Genomic DNA, 21,248 nt, shown 5'->3' on the forward strand with positions numbered 1-21,248 from the left:
TACTAAAAGCGTGCTTGAACTTAAACAAACAAATCTTCTAAATATTGTACTAAAACTTGTTATGACAATTTGCATACACGTCAGCAGCGTACACCCATGGGCAAATATTACTTAATGGTTGCACACCGTGTACTATAAAAGGGACTCCCTTACCAAAAAAAAAAAAAAAGAAAAAGCAGACAGAGGTCTGCATATGAGGTCATGGCGCTGTTGCTGCGAAATTGCGACTATTCTTCTGTGTAGGGCAGCAATGTCTTCTTTGCTGGCGACTGTATCGGTGAGAAACTTGTTTTGTGCCTGAAGCTCATTGATGATATCTTGTTTCAATCTGTTTGCTTTCTCTATCGGAAAGTCTGATTCAGACAAATTTCCAATGGCATCAATAGCGACCGCGGTGACTCCAAGCGCGTCGAAGGCGTCTTTAGCAAGTTGCAAATACAAATCAAATGTTACTTTGTGAAGCTCTGAGCTGCTCGAGTGACAGAGCGCATTTCTCAAAAGGCGTAACTGGTCGATTGCCAGTGCAAACGTTTCGTCGCTGTTTCCAGTTGGGCTCTTTACAGATCTATGGAAGCTCCCAGGAGAAGGCTTACAAGGGCTGACATATAAATCACTCAGCGTCTTGTAATGCCGACTTTTCCTGTTGAGAGCGAAGGACCGCGCGTAGATCGTTGCTTGGAATAAGGCAGTGCAGTCCCATTCGTCGTAGGAGAGGTGTGTGGGAACTTTAGTTTTTCCTCTCTCGGTGCCCTGAAACAAATTTCTCACGGCAAGCGAATTATCCCAGAGTTGATAGCCAGGTAGATTGCCATACGTTTTGTCCCACTTCGATACGAAAGCTTCGCGTAAGGCCTTGGGAAATTCACCCGATACAATGTGAGCAAATTTGACAAAGTTTAGCTCCTCATCTTGGAACTGCACCAGAACCATCTTTCTCTATAAGCGATTGAGAAGTCTGATAGCCAGAGGACAAAATGAAGGAAGAAGTCTGCAAAATTTATCAGTCAAATTACAAATAGTAATGTTACTAGCTCTTTATGGGTGACTTAATTTCTATTATCACTTTTTAAGAGCCATTATTTTTTAGAAATGAGTATACGGTCTGGATTTTTTTACTGAAGTGACAGAACGAGGGTCAAAATGGGGGTGTCTACAAAACGAAGATCGAAGACCGAAGATCGAAGACCGAAGACCGAAGACCGAAGACCGAAAAACGAAGAGCTCATATAATTTTAGGCCTTTCAAACTCAAGGCAGTTATAATCATCGATAATCAGGCTTAAGTACTTTATCGGACGCTATCACACGCGAAACCGACGGGGTCTTCGTTTTGTAGTTTAGGCCGGGTCAAACTACAAAACGAAGACCCTCGCTCAAACGCTCTTTAAGACGCCAAAAGACGCGAAACCGACGGGGTCTTCGTTTTGTAGTTTAGGCCGGGTCAAACTACAAAACGAAGACCCTCGCTCAAACGCTCTTTAAGACGCCAAAAGACGCGAAACCGACGGGGTCTTCGTTTTGTAGTTTAGGCCGGGTCAAACTACAAAACGAAGACCCTCGCTCAAAAGCTCTTTAAGACGCCAAAAGACGCGAAACCGACGGGGTCTTCGTTTTGTAGTTTAGGCCGGGTCAAACTACAAAACGAAGACCCTCGCTCAAACGCTCTTTAAGACGCCAAAAGACGCGAAACCGACTGGGTCTTCGTTTTGTAGTTTAGGCCGGGTCAAACTACAAAACGAAGACCCTCGCTCAAACGCTCTTTAAGACCCCAAAACTCTTTTCCAAATTTCGATCTCACACGATCAGGCGTTTTCTGTTAGGGGTGGACCATTAGATTTTTGATGGGGGGGGGGGGGGGGTTGTGCAAATCCCAAAAAAATATCGATTATATGCTTCTAGTTTAAATAAAATATCATGCACATTTGTTAAGATGGAAAAAAATATCGAGCAGCCGTAATCAGGGCGCGGGAAAGGATCTTTGCGTGACGCGTGACGGCCCAAAAGTGGCTTTGAGTCACCTTAGTTACCATTGGAAGGAAAAAATGCCTGGTACATGTCAGGGCTGATGTGAATAAATTACCGCGCCAATAGCCAGGCTACCTCGCCAAAAAAGAACATAGCTTTATCTGATGACATCGCAATTGAAAGGTACCTTATAAGGAGGCGACAAACGAGTCGTCAAAAATATATATCCCTGACATGTACCAGGCATTTTTTCCTTCCAATGGTAACTAAGGTGACTCAAAGCCACTTTTGGGCCGTCACGCGTCACGCAAAGATCCTTTCCCGCGCCCTGATTACGGCTGCTCGATATTTTTTTCCGTCTTAACAAATGTGCATGATATTTTATTTAGACTAGAAGCATATGATCGATATTTTTTTGGGATTTGCACACCCCCCCCCCCCCATCAAAAATCTAATGGTCCACCCCTAACAGAAAACGCCTGATCGTGTGAGATCGAAATTTGGAAAAGAGTTTTGGGGTCTTAAAGAGCGTTTGAGCGAGGGTCTTCGTTTTGTAGTTTGACCCGGCCTAAACTACAAAACGAAGACCCAGTCGGTTTCGCGTCTTTTGGCGTCTTAAAGAGCGTTTGAGCGAGGGTCTTCGTTTTGTAGTTTGACCCGGCCTAAACTACAAAACGAAGACCGCGTCGGTTTCGCGTGTGATAGCGTCCGATAAAGTACTTAAGCCTGATTATCGATGATTATAACTGCCTTGAGTTTGAAAGGCCTAAAATTATATGAGCTCTTCGTTTTTCGGTCTTCGGTCTTCGGTCTTCGATCTTCGTTTTGTAGACACCCTCAAAATGGTCGACTATTTAATTCTGAATCGAGTAGCACGTTTTCGAATTCGACGGTGTAATTGAGTAAAACATCGCTCTCTGTAACCGGCCTTAATATAGCAAGTTGCCAGAGACGAAGTTACACACATCTCAAGTGCATTAAACTGAAAGATGAACTCGAAACTTAGCAGAATTGAAAGTCCAACCGCTGTTGAGTTGCGCGTTCGCTTCTGTTCACGATTCAAGCGAGTAACGCCTCGTTCAAAAGGCAATCGACTAAGATCACTCTCTAATTTCGTAATTAAGATACTCTCGGCTAAAAGACGATAATTTCTATATACTATACCTTGAATCAAGTGGTGCAAAAATTGTAGACACTCCACGATACAAGAAATCTGCTAGTGAATGGCACTGAAATAAAACTGGGAGGTGTCGAAACTGAAAGTGGCTGAAGGGAACAACCCCATGGAAAGTGAAAGCGGAAGAAGTGGATTAGTCATGTCCAAAAATAAAGATCATGTATTTGGTCTGCCGACGTTTCAAGGATTCTATAACTATTGTTTCTATAACTGTTTCTTGTATGTGAGTTTGTCGAATCACAAGTGATCACAAAAATCGCCCTGGAACAGAAGTCAGAATCAAAGACGGAGACAGACCGTATATTAATGTAAAAAAAAAGCAAGACACTTTAAGAAGCGTATCTGGGTTGCTTTTGAAACGCTAATATACTTCAGGGAAATCAGTAGAAAATAATCAGAATAATAACCAAGGTTGAACTATGTAAATTAACAGGGGACCATGTCGACCCTCGCTGTATTAATTTTTGAACATCGAGCTCTGTGCAGTCGCCTGCTGCTCCAGCCACCACCGTGGGCGAACGTCTAAACAGATCCACGAGTGCGGAACATTGTCATCAAAACATATCATATTTGTAGCTTGTTTCCCGGTAAGTGAAGTACAAACACCTGCAGGCAATTCTGCCCTGAACTGTGAAGTCTTAACTGCGTGACGTGACGATAAGTATAATTATCATACATTGAACACTCTTTTCTGATTGGCCGAACGCGTACAGGGAATCTTCAAAATCAGCGCCTGTGACGTCATCTAGCTGCAGATTATACAATAATTGTGTCAAGGACACTCAAGGTCACGGGTAATCATGTTATGTATGACCGCGGTGCATGATTGCTGCGGAGCGAGCTTAGCGAGCGAGTAGCAACATAAACAGGATTTAAGAAGAATATATAAAAGGGGATCCAAATTCTCGAATTCATCACTTTTTACCAGAATGCATCGCATTTAACCAGAGTGCACTGCGCCACTTTTTACCAGAGTGCGTTGCGCCACGAACTACAGGAGGACGCCTTTTCGCGTGGATTCCAGTGGTTGTGTTTTGCTCTGATTTACCTGTTAAACGATGTGAAGGAGATTGTGCCTGCTTTCACAACTCTTGCTTTTGTTCTTAATGCATGCAGTATGTGACAGTTTGTAAATCTGGACGATTAATTGTGACATCTTGATTTTAAACTTAGTATGTCATTTCTTAGCAGTCTCGCCTACTTGGCCGCATTCTTAAATGAAGAGAAATCGTCGCTCCTAAAGCTTGCAGAATAATTAAAACACACGAAAACCGTAGAACACGCTAATTTCATATATGCTGCGATCTATTTCTTTTCATCCAAACATAAATTTAAGCTAAAGCTTTAGCATTTTCACACATCGCGATGGACGCGTCTTCGACACAGTCTGTCAACATTCTTGAGACATTTAATACGTATCAATACAGAATTTATAAGTTAGATTTCTGCTCCTACAACTTCCACATCTTTCGATTTCCGCGATCTGGTAAAGGGGAGATTGATGTGTATCTTTTTATGTTCAAACATGGGTCAGATCACTATGCGCTTTTTTGTCACGATCCCTTGTCACACCTCGCCATCCATGTGTCATCATGCATGAAGTTGTAGATGAATCACTGCGTAAAATATGTCACTATCAATAGAATGTGCCGCAGCATTATTATCTTTTAGATACCCTAGTTTCTAAGAGTAATCATGTCAAGTCCGCGATTTGTGCTGCTTGCCGTCAGTGAAGAAGCAAGAACATACTTCCATTTTTTTTCCGTTCAATTTATCATAAAGCAATTATTAGATTCGGTTTTTGTGATATCGGTAAGGATTATCAGCCTCAGCCTTCGGCTGATAACCTCTACCTCGACCTTGATTATTCTGGATATCACAAAAACCTCATCCAATAATTGTTTATTACCATACCCAAATTCGCAATTGGCCAATCAGTAGCCGTGTCTATCATCCTGATATCCCGCGATATCGAGTCCCTGACCCGATATGGCTACGATGTCCTGCTCACTTAGCCAGATTTGAGCACAGTGAATACCCAAGCGTACCTTTTGGTGCGTTTTGGTGGCATACCAGGCTCGTTTGGTCTCGCCATAGGTATTTTGGCTTTACTACGTCTCGCCAAAATACAAACCATGGCTCAACCAATTTAATTCGCCTGATATGCCACCGACGCGTACCAAAAAGGTACGATTAGGTATTTACTGTACCCAAATCTGGCCAAGTGAGTATGACATCGTAGTCATATCGACCATGACTGAAAACTGAGCACTATAACCAGTTGAAAGTCTGCATACAAGCCAAGTGGCCCATCAGGCCGGAGCTGATCCCGGTTTCTGTAGCATGAAGCGACTATGAGTGTTTCTACTCCTCCCTGGATAGGATGCTAGTCCATTGCAGGTTTACCCCCAGCATGAAATTCGCCGGTACCATTTGTACACCTGGGTGGCACTGTCAGAGTAAAGTGTCTTGCCCAAAAACACAACACAATGGCTCGAACCAGGACCGCTCGATCCGGAGTTAAGCGCACTAGCCATGAGGTCACCGCCACTTGAGTACAACACTGCACCCATCAATGAAAAAGAAACATGACAAAGATAAATGTTAATTAACTTTATTCATGTAAAACTCTCAACATGTCACCCTCTGAAATAACTAATCAGATTTTGTATACAAACTAAGAATTCGCAAAGCTTCGCACGCGTAGTTAACAGTCATATTGACTTAAGTATTCACTGTGCAAAATACATTTTGTTAATAATCGTTAGTTTTAAATTTGTGTGCCATTTAAATGCAAATTTACGACCGGCTTAATTTCTAATACTACCCTACTATCTACAAATTGTTTACATATTTGCTTACAAGGACCTGTACATATTGTACATCTAAAACATTACACAAACACACACACAAAAAAACTGAACTAACTGTATGTTAAGTAAGGCGCTACACTTTCATTACAGTGCAAATGTGGCACGCTTAAAGGGGCTCAGTCACGGTTTGCGCATATTGAAAAGTTTAGCCTCAATTTTTCAAATTCGTCGTTTGTAATCCGTGTTAATCTTCTCCATCCTTAGCCATCCTTGTTCCTTTATGGTTTATCATTATCTCTTTGGTGTTTTTCTATCTTATTAAACTGTTATTTTCAGGTTTCCTACCACTGAAAGGTAATTTTGTATGTGACCAAAATAACTCAAAAATACCGTGACGGAGCCCCTTTAATAAGGCATTACACTTTTATTATTGTGCAAGTATGGCACGCTTAACTTGGAGGGAAACTTAGTTCTTTCCTACATTGCAATAAAATTTGTTATTTTAAATTATGTATTATTTTGTACAAAAATGTTCCCCAGTTTAAAATTCTTCAATTTAATTGAGCTAAATACAGAAGTCATAGTCACTGTCACTGTCACTGTCCTGTTGGTGTTTTGGTTGATGACTTTGCGATGAACTGTCTGTGTGTCCACTGCCATCATGTCCCATCGAGGGAAGGCCACTGTCCTGCAGTGATAGTTTGATGGCTTTTTGAAGATCATCGTCTGGAGTAGAAGACACTTCTGAAAATGTAGAAATCAACATCTACGTTAACCTTGAGAAAATTAATGTGGTTCTAACTTTTAAGTCTGTGGATGAAACCATAGTGTGTGACCATTCAAATGATGATGCTAAACAAGTTGAACGTGACTGAATGTGATAATTCAATAAGAAGTTACCACTCAAAGTAGAAGTGCGTTGGAACAAAAAAAAAATCACTACCTCCTGCAGTAGAATCTTGCAGTGATAACTCTATAGCTTTCTGAAGAGAGGCACCGTCGACAACGGAGAAGACTGCCAAGTCTTGCGGCGTCTGCGCACTTAGAGCCTGATCTCTGTTTAAACTTGCCGAGCTGCTAGATGAGCTTGATTGACGGCTCCTCTGATTGGCTGGTGTGCTGTGTTGTAGTAACGACAGCTCAATTGCTCTCATGAAATCAATATCAATTTCCTCCTCAATTTCAGGCTGACTCTTGCGTTGGCGTCCTAAATTAGTGTAAAAAACAAGACTCAATCAGAAAATGAGGCCACCTTTACCCTGGTCTCCTCCGCAGCCGCTCACGCTGGAGACATGAAATGCTCCCCGTCTGGGGTCACGCAACGATCCCCGAACGGGGAGCGTTGCGTTACGTCAGTGCGAGTTACGAAAGAGACCACCTTTACCCTGGCAATCAAAATTGTTTTCTCAGGAGCACAGTAAAACAAACAAACAAACAAACAAACAAAACAAAAGCTTTTGACTAGTAATTTACTTTATGGGGATGAACCATTTGTGTGTGAAGATTAAAAAAGAAAGCTATGGAGAGGTACTTTCATGTGATACTGTTCTTTCTGCTATACAACGGAGAAATGAACATCTACGTTCACCAATATTATAAACATTTCTTAAGTCCCATAGTTCCGCGAGAGACCAAAATATCTCTTGGTGTATTCAAATTTAAGTAGGAAAAGAACAAATTTTTGATAATTTTTTCATGGATGGATAGCTTCACAAAAAAGATCTGTTCGTAAATTTCAAAGGTAGTTAACTGGTAGCTTACGATTACTGGAGTATTTCATTACAAAGGCTTGGTGACAATAAGAAACGGGTTTTGTAAGAGGGAGGGGAGGGCACCGTCAGGAGACCTGGTCGCTCATGAGGGTGAACCCAGTACTGTAAACTGTCGCTTATAAGCCCTGGGCGTATACAACTTTGTAAGGGGTTTTGGATGGGCTTATAAACGGAGGGGCTTATATGTGGGGGGGGGGGGGGGGGGGGGGGCGGGCTGGCTTCTAAGCGAAAAAAAATGTTTCAAAATAAGCTACGGTAGTGTTGATTGCAATACGTTTTTATTCTGGTTAGTACTTTAGCTTTAAAACATCATAATAGATCGATTTCATTTCATTTTAGAGGGGGGCTTATATCCGTAGGGGCTTATAATCGGAAGTAATATTTTGCCCACAGGTAGATGAGCCTATAGCCGGGGGAGGGGGCTTATAAGCGGAAGGCCCCATAAGCGACAGTTTACGGTAGGAGTTTCATCTGTCATTACATAAAAAGAATGTATTGAAAACACTAAGAACTGGAATACACAAATCAGAATCCAAGTTACTTTTCTTCTTTTCATCTCTCTTGTCTTTTGCAGTGGCATTCTTGCACAGGTAGCAGGAATTGATGTTGAATCTTTTGTGAATAGCCTCACAGCTGATGCTTCCCTTTGCTGCTCCTTGCTCTTCTGTGGCAGCATCATCACCCAGGGGTGAGGTCTCAGAGGATCCATACGCCGCTAAGCGAGTCAGACGTTCTTTTATTATCGACTGCTCAATCCTGTAGCGCACTTCGTCGTAATTATCTTCATCCTCGTCAGACTGCAAAACATGATGTCAACATAAGTTATTAACCAAGCATGAGGTCAAGATAAGTGGGTTATTGACCAAGCGTGAGGTCAAGATAAGTAGACTATTGACCAATCGTGAGGTCAAGATGGCTGAAGATTGGCTATGGAGCGAGGTGCAGTTGAAGACGCATCTAAAGGGTGGGTTTTTAGTGGTTTTTCGTATCTGGCGTAGCACAGGTTCTACTTGTAGTTGTTGGAACCAGTAGCTGTAATTTGCAAGGATACAGATTATCTAATTACACGAAATACATCCGCATCAGATGACTGACTGACGCATCCTATATAAAAAATACAAGTTGAATGTCTCGACCATAGCCACATACAAGGGCACAAAGTATCACCTTATAGCTAACAAAATCGTGACGCCGCAAAAAAAACTCGATTAGCTACCGGGGTGCTGTACTTTGGAACAGTGCATCCAGGTACTATACTGATAATTTTAAGCAATTCTATGCCAAAGTTAGAAAAGACGTTTTTATTAAACAAGTAGACTTTAATGCGACCTCGATTCAAACGCAAAGCAAGCACGTGACGGATTTTAAGTGTTATTAATGTGAATGAATACGCTTATGATTATCATTAATCAAGTACATATTTCGTTTTTCTTAAACTCTTAGCTAGATACACGACCTCGCAAGCAAATCATTTGCTTTAAACCAAATCGTGTTTAAATAAATGATTGTTGTTGTTATTGTTGCCTCGTGTTAGTGTAGTCAGAATGATTAATTTACTACTGTACTAGAACAACCTTACCTCACTATCTTGGCTAGCCCCTGATGGCGACAGGAGATGTACCCTTCATTGATAAAGAACGAATATATCATAGTAAGGATTTTTATCTGAGCACAAAAAGGTAAATAACAACTTGAAGAAATTCCCACCTAGGCACAAAGCTCCTGGGCTCTGGTAGCATGTCGTCTTCAGGGATGAGACCGCGAGACAAAGCTAACAAGAAATCTTCTCGTTTCCTATGTAGAAGTTGCGTGGTTTGGATAATCTGTGCACGGGGGGTTCTTAAGTACGGTCGAGCCACCATTTGTGATAGGGTCTCCGTCGCTTCCTCTACTTCAGTCTTATTTCAAATTACAATATAATCAAGTTAATAAAATGCATTAGAAAATAGCCCAAAGAAAATACGCACGCTGATTGGATTAAAATCGTGTTCCTATTTAGCAAGTAGATTACGAGCTCGAGATTTCTATCGCATGACAGTTGCCGAGGGCGCAGCCCAAGTCAACTATCACGCATAAAATTCGAGAGTGAATAATCTAATTGCTTTAGTGTGAGTCTACTAGTTGTTCAAAATGAAGGCCATGCATGTGGCCACGTATGAGGAGTACTAAAGAAACCGCCGCAGCTGGATTTAAAGTTAGTAAGAGATTAACGGATAAATCGTTCTGAAGAACTGCACAATTGGAGGTGAAACCTTTCATAACAAACTTGTTACGAAGGGAATGGCAAAGCCAGCTAGCCTTCAGAGTCCCCTAGTAAATAGCTAGAGATTTCAAGGCGGTCACTAAACATTGATTGCAAATACTAAAGTACACGACCATTTAGCTATCTTCAGAAAGAAAGTCTACCTGCATTGACTCAAAAATGGCTTTCTTGTCTTTGTTGCCAGTAAGGTAGAACCCATGAGCATATGAAGCTCTCAGAACTCTTCTTGCATTTAGCAATTCATGCACAGCGTCTTCAATGAATGACGTGTCTACATTTTCTGCTGATGTCGCTGCTGCAGACACAAAATGAATTAAGGCAATTTATTCAAATAAATTAAGATAAATTATTGAAACAAATTACGATAATTTATTCACTTTACTTACAACCGGCAGTTTAACACTGACCTGTTTCCATGGCGGCAACGGCCAGTGCTGTCATCTTATCTTTAGCTGTACTTAAAAGAGGTTCCTCAAACTGGAAGTTTGATAAAGAAGATAAAGAAAAGTGATAAACAAGGCCGAAATCGAAAAACAAATATCAACAAGGACTAATTCACCTGAACGTTACTACAATAAATGGAAACCTTGACAAGAAGTGTGTAACTTAGAGCTGTATATTACTTTTCTTAGTACTTCGTAGGATAATGCAACTTCTTCCCAAGTTAAAGTAGTGAATGTAACTGTATTCTTCTTTTCTTTTGTTGTATTCTAGTGTATTGTAAGTACTACTTGTACGTATTGCAAAGGTAACGTAGATATTGTTAATAATAATAAAATAAAATAAAATAAAAACTGGAAGAAAAAGCAAAGGTCTAATTACATCAAACACAGACTTAATGAAGATCAATTTTCCAATGACAAAAGACTCGCCCCCCACCAGTCCACAAAAAATAAGCTGCCCGAATCTCAGACACAAACATCCTTCCAATAAGAATCTCTTATACATGCAAACCCATGAGCTTCAACTCTTTAAGACAGACAATCTGTCACCATTAGCCCCTATTGGACCTTGCTTTGTACTTTATGTTCCTTGTTACAGTATAATTCAGGACTTGTGATATCCACTTAACACCACATATCATATTGCATTGTTTGGACAGTCTTACAAAGTGGTATTCTTGCATGCCCCTAACATTTCTCCAAAGCACATCTCTTACTAGTATTAATCTGACCACTTTTGAAATGCTTATATAGAGAATCTAACCCCAACATAAAAAAACCACCGGAAAATACGCATATTAAATCTAGGCCTTTTTGAACAAATATAAGCCCACAACTTGTTAACAGAATTTTACGGTATATTATCAAGTTATTCACCTCCACTAATTTGCCTTCCCTCTTCCCCTGTGAGTCCTTATATCTTCAGCTCCCCACCCTCCCCCACATCTCACATGTAAGGTGTAGTTCAAGAAAATATCCATACCTCTTCTATGAAATGGATTTTTTATATATACCCATTACACAGGAAATTCCAATCTCTTCTGTTGAAGGAGTATGGATATTTTCTGGAACTGCACAATAAAAAACGCAGTTTACCTTGTAACTATTTTCATGATTCTTGAAGCGAGAGTAGTAATGTAGAAAACAATTTAACTCTGTGATTTGATCATTGCGTGCACTTGCCTGTAGATCAGAGAATTCAAGAAAAAGGATTTTAATTACAGTGCGACTGCTTGAACTGGGCCACTTGGAAAAGAGTTAACCAATCAGAGCGATCTTTTTCTGAAATAAACCAATAACATTGAAGAATAGGAATTACAACAGTTCTTAACAAAACTGAAAACCCAACAAAGTGCGAAGTGTTGCTAACCTCTCAGGAAACTTTGCCATTTGTTGATTGGTTAGTTTCAATCCTAAGTTTTGAACAATTTTCAACGGTTTCGGTTTAGCTGTCGCAAAATGAGTTTTTTTATTCCAGAGCAAGATTTATAATTATGATAATTTGTCATCAACGACTGAATCGCTAAGAGTGGTATGTTTTTACGTCAAACAGACTGTTACTTGCCGTCATGAGAAGCTACCAGTCCATTGTTCTCACTAAACATTTTCTTCTAGGTGGCCTGGTTCGAGTAGTCGCACCGTAACATTCATTAATTCATTAATAATGTGTCAAGTACTGTTGCCAGTTCCATCAGAAAGCGAGCCTAACTTCCAAGCCATCAAAGAGGTAATTCCCATAAAATGAGCAATGATACATTAAATGAAGTATCTGCTACGACGAACAAGTAGATAAAGGTAAGGTCTGCATACGAGACAAGTGGCCCATCAGGCCGGAGCTTATCCTGGTTTATGTAGTATGAAGTCACTAGGAGTATTTCTACTCCCACCTGGATAGGATACTAGTCCATCACAGGGTTATCCCCCCAGCATTAAATTCACTGGTACCCATTTACACTCCTGTGTGGAGAGAGGCACTGTGAGAGTAAAGTATCTCGCCCAAGAACACAACACAATGTCCCTGGCCAGGACTTGAACCCGGACCGCTTGATCCAGAGTTGAGCACACTAACCATGAGGCCACAGCAACGTGGAACAAGTAACAAAACATAATCACCTCCGAAACTAACTTGGCAGACTCTGATTCAACTTTCTGTACAATCTCAAATCGATTACATCTGCAAGTCAAAGGCACTTACAAAATAAAAGTTGTAACTTAGTTTTACAAACTTACTTTGCTTTAGCTCAGGGCCGTAGCTATTAAGAGGTAAACCAAGGCACTTGTCTCAGTTTTTTTTCGTTTTTGTTATTCATAGTAATCATAAATACCCCAAACAGTTAGGATGAGAATTTAACCATGGGCATTGCCACAGGCATTATTTCCCTCTGCCTCAGTCAGAAGTAAAAAGGGATAACGTTTCAAATTTAAATTAACATTATTGTCAATAGGTCCTTTACACGATCCAGTCCTATGGTACAAAATCACACATGCTGGGACGCAAGTTGCGCAGTGGGACTTCCAGAACAAAGCAACTCGTACCAGTCCACCTTGACCTGCCTTTGTTTTGGTTACTACACGACTACACAATGCGATTCAAGTACAAATGAGGTCAGCACAGGTGCTGGGAAATTCTCCCAAATATCAACAACTTGTAAATTCTCATAATAAATAAAGTGCATTTATTTTTCTACCAACCGAAAATATCCTCCAGTAGCAGAACTGTGCTTTTTCCATTGCTCTAAACAAACCCAGCAGAACTCATGTTTACACTAAAAAGAGACAAAACAACATCACATATTATTTTTACCACAATTGCTACTAATCTCGCAATTTCATTGGCTAATTTGCCATCGTTGATAAGAGTCCAGACAACGCTGCTCGCGTCAATATGGCTTGCTCCATGAGCGTGCAAGATAAACCAAATCATGCACTGTGATTGGCTACCTAAGCGGGCAAGACTGCGCTATCTTCCCCGCTCGGGATTACCTGCTGTGTCCCGCAAGAAAGTAGGTGTTCTTTTTCCATATAATAAATCCTTTATTGACCAAGCTTGTCCGGTCAAGATAGCTGGATGTTAGCTTCGTTCTTTTTTTGTGTGTGTGTTTATGGACCGAGACAGAGTCAAGGTCATAAACATGCAAAACAAGGACTTGGCCAATATCTAGCCATCTTGACATCATGCTTGGTCAATGACCCATATATTTATTATTTTAATATGGCAAACCAGTCCGTGATTATAGGAAGAATTCTGATTATTTTTATAAGGAATCCAAATTTTGCTAAACACACCACTAAGATGGGTTACTAACTAATAAGTTTTCACAACTAGCCTTTTCAAAACACTAAAAAAAAAACCAGTTTGCTCTTACGTCTGCCAAAATCTTTTTTCCTTCACGTTTGGCAGACAATTATTATGACTATTTCAGTCTAACTTTAATGAAAGCAACGGAACTTGAAAAACAAATAAAATAAATTCTTAACTTTGGTGTGGGCATTTACAAAGAATGGATCACAGGGATACAATAATTCATCATTATAATACTATTAAGCACTTTATTGATCGAACTAGCTTGTTACGTCCATGTTGGGGAAATATTGGTTGATTTCTTTTTATGCAAGTTTATGGAATGTTGACTAATATAATCACATTTTTTCTTGTTTTAATATATATGGCAGTTATAAACTGGCTAAAAGCTTGCTTTACTTTGTTGCAGCAGAAAACCAAAAACAACAACAACAAAAGTGGTCAGTGAAAGAAAGCAAATATCTAAATGTAGTACAAAGAAATAAAAATTATTACTGAAGGATTAAAAAATTTCAGCAGAAGCATAGCAATTTTGATTTCTCAACAGGATATCAAGAAATCAAACTTGATGAACTGCGACCTTTGTAATCCTGTACATCTTTGTGTTCCATTGTGCTTTGTAGAATCTTTATATCCAATTCATTTGTACATTTGCTCGCATTTGGCAACACAATATGGGCATTAGTAATTGGGAATTGTCCTTAATCAATTGGGCACTGTTCCCCTATAAAAATAAATACCTTTGTACATTTCATATGGTTACATCCTTCGTTTTTCTGAATAGGTGACCTGAAAGGGAAGAATTTTCTTATCAGTTTAAGACCGACTTAAAACTTCTTTGCAAGTTATTACATAACAGTCAAAATGACAGAGACATTCTGCTTAATGAAGGATTGCAACATTTTATACTGTTTTTATTTTATTGTAGCGCCAAAAGTAACTTGGACCTCGGAAGGAAGACTTTGGAGAGGAAGGCCTAGGGAAACTTGGAGATGAACTGTAGAGAGAGAAAGGGGAAAGTTCGGATTCAAAAGCTGGCTGGATGCTGGTAAATGTGCTAAGAACCGAGAAGCTTGGTGAGCGAGAACGCAAGGGCGTATTTCCCCTGTAGGGAAAAGGACATGATGACAATGATGATATATTTTTATTGTTGTCTGCCCTGTACATGTATTTACACCTTCCTCTCTGTTTGCATGCCACACCAGAAGTTTCAGAGCAGTTCTGCCCCCTATGTAGCAAATCTCTGTAGCAGTACACAGGGGTTTCATTAAGAGACAAGCACCAGGCAAATTGACCGGCCGTGAGGATAATTTTGCCCGGCTGGTTTGACCATCTAGAGGAAAGTTTTCCTTATAAAGAAGTTCAGATCAAATAGTTTTCCTGCCTGTGAAAACCAGTTGCTCTCCTGCTGAAAACGTTAATGAAACCCCTGAGAGCATGTTCACTTGAATCATGAATGATGACTTGTCATGTAATTGTGGTTTTTGCTGCTTTCAGATGTTTTTCTGCTTCAAGACCCACACTAGAAGTTCCAGAACAGTTCTCTTCCCCCAACCCCCTCAAGGGTTGCCTCAAAGCTTTGAAATTAGTGGTTTTGTTGAACCCTACCTTAGGAACCCTTCAATATGACAACCAAGTGTATGTATTGCAGCTGCATTTGAGGTCAAAGTAGTACTCAAGTTATGATTAAATTTGTACTTTCACTAAGGTGTACAAAATTCAACTAGTACATCCAGGTGAAGACATTTGGACAGAATTGTTCAACAAGGGAGATTACAGCCATTGAACAATTTAAAAATTGTCCAATATCTAGCCATCTTGACCTTACGCTTGGTTAATAACACACATATAAAAAATACATTATCAAACACTGATTTTTACAAAATGAAGAAGTTTGCATAGATATCAATTTTATCATGTGTCATGCAACAAGCCCTGAAATTCACTAGCTGTCACTCGCACCCTACACTAGCTAAAGACAAAAAAAGACAGAAAACTCACTTGCAGTTGGGACAGGATTTTGAATTAGTTACCAGCCAGAGTGTGTTAGCTACTGTTTCTGTTTCAGGACATTCGGAAATGTCTGTAAAAAGAGAATCAGTCAGAACTCAATATCTAACCAAACTTGACTTTTCCACTGTAACAACAGCAACAATAGAGACATTTTAAAATTGTCCACATCAAACAAAACAGGCAATCTAATGAGTTGTCATGCATGGTGCAATTTAATATCAGGTCAAAGACCTGATCCCAGGGAAAACTCCGTCATAAAAAGAAGGGGGTTACTCATTGTAAATTTTGAAAAGAACCAATAAGAGGTATCAAGATCCTGTTTTGTGGGTGCAGCTTAAATTTTTTTCACCCCTAAGAGGTACCAATTCTAAACCAACAGATCATTTCCTGTCTTATTTTTTTTAGCTCAAAATAATAGTTTACTATGACAGAAAAACATCAAAGAGATAATAATAAACCATAACAGAACAAGGATGGTCAATGATGGCAAAGATTGACATGGATTGCAAACGGCTAAATTTTTCAAAATGCGCTAACCATGACTGAAAGGTACTGCAAAAGCTACCCCTGTGGACCTTTTGAGGCTGAACACCCTAAGAAGTACCAAGCTACGACAAGCATCCTCGTAGTTTTTATGTAGGAATCCCCCGGGGACCTGATATTGCAGGGTATCAGGACAGTAGACCAGGCTTTTGTTGTCAATTTGAGTGTGGTAATAGTAATGGAAAATGGCAGTCAAATGTACATGTACACCCTGTAAATAGTAAGCTAAAAATCACTGCTTGTGTTCACCTCGCATTGTCGGTATCTTTGGCATCATTTCTGCAATTTTTTTCAGCCATTTACTCCACAGTTGACAAGTGCAAGGTGCATGGGCTTCATCTAGACAATGCCTTCAAATTAAAAAAAAATACATAATATAATAATTATTAACAATTTCTTTCAAATAAAGTTGGATTCTGATCCATCCGTGATTACTCCCAACATTTTGTTATCTTGCTCTACATTTTGGTGCTACCTGTATTCATAAACCTGACACTGGTTGCTGAAAGCAGAATGGAAAATGCTATCCACCAGATAAATCACTATTTATAGATTGTGAATAGCTATATGTTTTGCCAACACTTATCCACTGTGCACTGTGCGAGTATGGAGGGGTGATAGCCTCATTGTTAGAGTGCTCGACTCCAGATCAAGCAGTCCAGATTTGAGCCCTGGACGGGGTGTTCCGAACTGAAATTTTGTGTTCATTTTCTGTAAGGCGCGTTGCCTATTTACCGAGTGGAGACTAGGTCCGAGTGATGACATGTTGTAAACGAAGAAACGTGAGCTGGACGTTCGGGTCGAAGAGCAGATGAATATTGTTATAAATTTTGTTGCGTTTATGGAATAAATCGTTCATTTTCATGGTCCTTCAAGCCGGATATTGGATTTGGAGAAACAGTTTCGACGATTGGTCGAGCAAAAGGAGAGTTGGATCCATTTATTACTGCGAAGAAGTTGGTTTTCGCATATCGGCGATTTGGCGCCAAACAAACCACATGTGTATTGCATCAGCACTTTGAATGAGAGGAACTTCTGTGAATGTGCAGACCTGTAATTGTTGCGATTATATGAGGTTAGTAAAATTTGTGGTCTTTCAAAATGTCGAAAGATTTAGAAGCTATCAAGAAAAAGAGAAAATTCCTCAGAAAATCTGTCACAGACACGTTGAAGTTAATCGACGAAGCCCTGTCACAACAAGATAATTATGCACGAGTTCAAGTGTTGAAAGATAATGTCGCAAGTAAGTGGAGTGACTTGCAGGAAGTGCAAGCCACGATGTGCACAATGTTAGAGGATGAAGAGATCGAGGCGGAATGTGAGAGCCATAATGAATACGAAGCGCGTGTAATTGAAAGCATGGCCAAAATGACAAGTTATTTGGCAAGTAAACAAGTTCCCGAAGTACAATTGTTAGGAAGCAATCCACCCGTATCCCAGTCGTCCTCTCAAGTACAAGTTAAGCTACCCAAGATTAATCTACCAACCTTTGACGGAAATGTTTTGAGCTGGCAACCCTATTATCAGTCGATAAAAGTTTCAGTGGTTGACAATCCGTCGTTGGCAGATGTCCAAAAATTAGAGTACTTGATGAGATCGCTAAAGGGTTCGGCTGCTGAAGCGGTGAAAGGTTTTGCAGTGGTACAAGCGAATTACAAGCCAGTTTTGGAAATCTTGAAGGAAAGATTCGGGCATGCAAGGTTAATACTTGATGCACATGTAAGATCCTTGATCCATTTGCCACGTTTGAGCTCTGATGATGCAACCTCCATGCGTAAATTCTACGATGAAGTGATGGGTCACGTTCGCTCTGTTGAGTCCTTTGGTGAAAAGTTTAATTCTGAAACTTTGGCTCCAGTTCTTGTGCCTCTAATAGTTGACAAGCTGCCAAAAAAAGTTGTGGAAAAATGGGAATTGGAGTTTAATGAGGAGAAAGCTAAACAGGACTGTGTGGAAGTGAAAATACTGTTTACTTTCTTGGAGCAATTGATAAGAGCTAAAGAGTCTTCACAGCCTCCTTCTCTTGATTCCAAAGCTCCGGCAAAGGAAAATCTTGGAAATCGTGAAAACCGTTTCAAGTTTAACCGGTCACAAAAATTATCCACCTCTGCATTATGTGCGGCAACGCAAGAGGGCAAGTGTGTCATTTGCTACAAAAACCATGGTTTGAAGTCATGTGTCACTTTTCTGTCATTACCTGTGAAAGAAAGATTCAGAAAAGCAACGTCTAAAGGCCTGTGTTTCCGATGCCTTGAACCTGGTCATAGAGCCGAAGTGTGCCAGAAACCTCCATGCAAGCATTGCCAAGGTAGACATCACAGTCTCCTGCATCAGGATTCAGCTCGTCCTCCCTTGGAAGAAGTCAAGGTGGAATCAGCCCCGGAATTACTACCCTCGTCGTCAGGTCCTGCTTTGCCGTCCTCAGTTGTGGCAAATTCTGTTGCAGTGAGCTCAGGTGGAAAAGTGATCCTACAGACCATACCAGCTATTTTGTGTGGATCAAATGGGTGTTCAAAAGTTGTGAGATGTTTCTTTGATCCTGGTTCTCAAACGTCGTTTGTTCGGCAGAGTGTAATTGATGAGCTTGGTCTTGATGGGAAGAGTGTCAAAATTGCTGTTTCTGGATTTGGTGGAGAGGCCACCAAGAGCACTTTGCGGAAGAGAACTGCGTTTACTGTGGCACCTATTGACAAATCTGGACAGCCTCAATGTATTGAGGCACTTACTACACCAGTAATATGCCGGCCAGCTGAAGCTGTGGATATTCATCCAACAAGATGGTGTCACCTTCGAAACATCGCATTTCCTGAAGAATTCCCTAGAGAGGAACAAGAGATTGATGTGCTTATTGGCTTGGATTTCTATTATTCCTTTGTGACAAGAGACATTGTAAGAGGGGGTTCCCGTGAGCCAGTTGCAGTTCGCACAACTTTGGGTTGGGTCTTCTGTGGGCCAACAGGTGGTCATGGCCAAGAATGCACTGTGTCTATGAATGTTCAAATTAGTGTTGAAGAACAATTGAATGAAACACTTCAAAAGTTCTGGGATTTGGAGTCCATTGGTGTCAGACTTGCTGAAAGTTCAATTTCTACTACTCATGCAGAAGATGTGGTCTTGAAGAAGTTTAAAGAGACACTAACATACAATGATGGTCGTTATGAAGTATCCTTACCATGGAAGGAAGATTGCATTTCATTGAAAGATAATTACCGGCAAGCGGAAAGTAGGTTGTACAATCTAGAAAAGAAGCTGCTCCATGAGCCAGTGAAAGCTGCATCGTACAGAGAAGCGATTAACAAGTATGTTGAGAACGGTGTTGCTGAAGAAGTACCTTGTGATGAAATTACACCAACAGATGGGCGTCCGGTGTTCTATCTCCCTCATCATGCGATCATCAGGGAAGACAAGCAGACAACCAAGACAAGAGTTGTGTTTGATGCATCAGCGAAAGATAGCAATGGTGTCTCTCTGAACAGCTGCTTAGAGCCAGGCCCAGCATTACAGCCAGATTTGGTCGGAATTCTTCTGCGTTTTCGAAAGAATTATGTTGGTATCATGGGTGACATAGAGAAGATGTTCTTGCAGATTCGGTTAAAAGAAGAAGACAGAGATTCACACCGGTATCTGTGGAGAGATTTGGACCCCAAGGCCACGCCTAAGATTTACAGAATGACAAGGGTCACATTTGGAGTTGTTTCCAGTCCGTTTCTTGCCATTGGCACTATTCAAGAGCATGTGAAAAGGTGTAAAGAAACATTCCCTGTTGCATCAAATGAAATCTTGAGGAACACTTATGTTGATGACTTTGCTTCAGGGAGAGACAATGTGCAGGAAACGCTGAAATTACAGCGAAGTGCTACTGAGCTTATGCAGAAAGCTGCCTTTAATTTGACAAAATGGTCAAGCAATTCATCTGAGCTTATGGAGGCCATACCAGAGAGGGACAGAGCAGCAGTTAGTCTTGTCAGCCTGGAAAGTGATCTAGCAGAAGCACATCCAATCACAAAAGCATTAGGATTAAAGTGGAATACACTTACTGACAACCTTGTCTTTACAATTGATGTGGACATTGTTAAGTCGAGATCAAAGACAGTGTACACTAAAAGAAAGGTGGCGTCTTTAGCAGCAAAGATATTTGATCCGATTGGTCTAATCGCACCCTTTTCAGTGAGGTCAAAATTAATTCTTCAAAGCTTGTGGACCAAGGGTGTTGGATGGGATGAGGAAATTCCCATGGAAGTCTCATCGAAATGGAATCAGTGGGTTCAAGAGATTTCTGAACTTGGACACCTTCAAATTTCTAGATGTTACACTGACTTGCCATTAGGTCAGAACCCCAAAGTAGAGCTACACGCATTTGGTGATGCGTCAGAAGTTGCTTATGCCTCTGCAGTTTATCTGAGAGTTGTTTGTGAAGATGGAAGGGTATCTACCAGTCTTGTGATGTCCAAGACCCGAGTGGCTCCTGTAAGGAAGATTACCCTACCGCGCTTAGAGTTGATGGCTGCTGTAATTACTGCTAGACTTTGCACCTATGTCAAAGGTGCAATAGATTATCCCATTAGCCGCATTGTTTGTTGGACAGACAATTCTTCAACATTACACTGGATTAGAGGAGCAGCCTCACAGTGGAAACCATTTGTCGCTAATCGTGTTATTGAAATTCAGTCGTTGCTGGATCCCAGTGTTTGGAGGTATTGTCCAGGACCGCAGAACCCAGCTGATCTACCTACCCGAGGTTTATCTGCAAGTCAGTTACGAGAGAGTCATTTGTGGTGGAAAGGACCCTCTTGGTTGCAAGAGTCCGAAAAAGTTGGCCCGAGGATTTAAGGTCAAAACCCTCCAGTGAAATTGTTAACCCAGAGAGGAAGAGTAAAGCTAGTGTCAGTTGTGTTGTGCAACCCAAAGAGCCGTTTATTGACTTCACAAGATTCAGCAAGTATAGTCGCTTGCTAAGAA

The 21,248-nt window shown here is 40.6% G+C and overlaps 2 protein-coding genes across 2 annotated transcripts in view; both read right to left on the reverse strand.

The window, feature by feature from the left end:
• LOC149113178 (uncharacterized) overlaps window positions 1–3,778 on the reverse strand; it is a 6,391-nt gene extending 2,613 nt beyond the window's left edge. The window contains exons 1-2 of the mRNA XM_089288008.1: window positions 3,129–3,778; window positions 1–988 (exon numbers count right to left, since the gene is read on the reverse strand). The exon at window positions 1–988 is cut by the window's left edge and continues 2,613 nt beyond it. Of these exons, the coding sequence (XP_089144134.1) occupies window positions 133–930 (798 nt within the window). The 5' untranslated portion in view covers window positions 931–988; window positions 3,129–3,778 and the 3' untranslated portion in view covers window positions 1–132. The remainder of the gene's footprint in view (window positions 989–3,128) is intronic.
• A 1,961-nt stretch (window positions 3,779–5,739) lies between these two features.
• LOC110064884 (ankyrin repeat and IBR domain-containing protein 1-like) overlaps window positions 5,740–21,248 on the reverse strand; it is a 32,105-nt gene continuing 16,596 nt past the window's right edge. The window contains exons 13-25 of the mRNA XM_089288007.1: window positions 16,539–16,639; window positions 15,735–15,816; window positions 14,474–14,522; window positions 13,124–13,197; window positions 12,545–12,605; window positions 11,528–11,614; window positions 10,397–10,466; window positions 10,133–10,284; window positions 9,434–9,624; window positions 9,306–9,348; window positions 8,268–8,523; window positions 6,898–7,161; window positions 5,740–6,698 (exon numbers count right to left, since the gene is read on the reverse strand). Coding sequence (XP_089144133.1) covers window positions 6,520–6,698; window positions 6,898–7,161; window positions 8,268–8,523; window positions 9,306–9,348; window positions 9,434–9,624; window positions 10,133–10,284; window positions 10,397–10,466; window positions 11,528–11,614; window positions 12,545–12,605; window positions 13,124–13,197; window positions 14,474–14,522; window positions 15,735–15,816; window positions 16,539–16,639 — 1,609 coding nt within the window. The 3' untranslated portion in view covers window positions 5,740–6,519. The remainder of the gene's footprint in view (window positions 6,699–6,897; window positions 7,162–8,267; window positions 8,524–9,305; window positions 9,349–9,433; window positions 9,625–10,132; window positions 10,285–10,396; window positions 10,467–11,527; window positions 11,615–12,544; window positions 12,606–13,123; window positions 13,198–14,473; window positions 14,523–15,734; window positions 15,817–16,538; window positions 16,640–21,248) is intronic.

Source organism: Orbicella faveolata, unplaced genomic scaffold, assembly GCF_042242905.1.
Source record: "Orbicella faveolata isolate gen_17 unplaced genomic scaffold, um_ofav_v1 contig_15, whole genome shotgun sequence".
Taxonomy (NCBI): Eukaryota; Metazoa; Cnidaria; class Anthozoa; order Scleractinia; family Merulinidae; genus Orbicella; species Orbicella faveolata.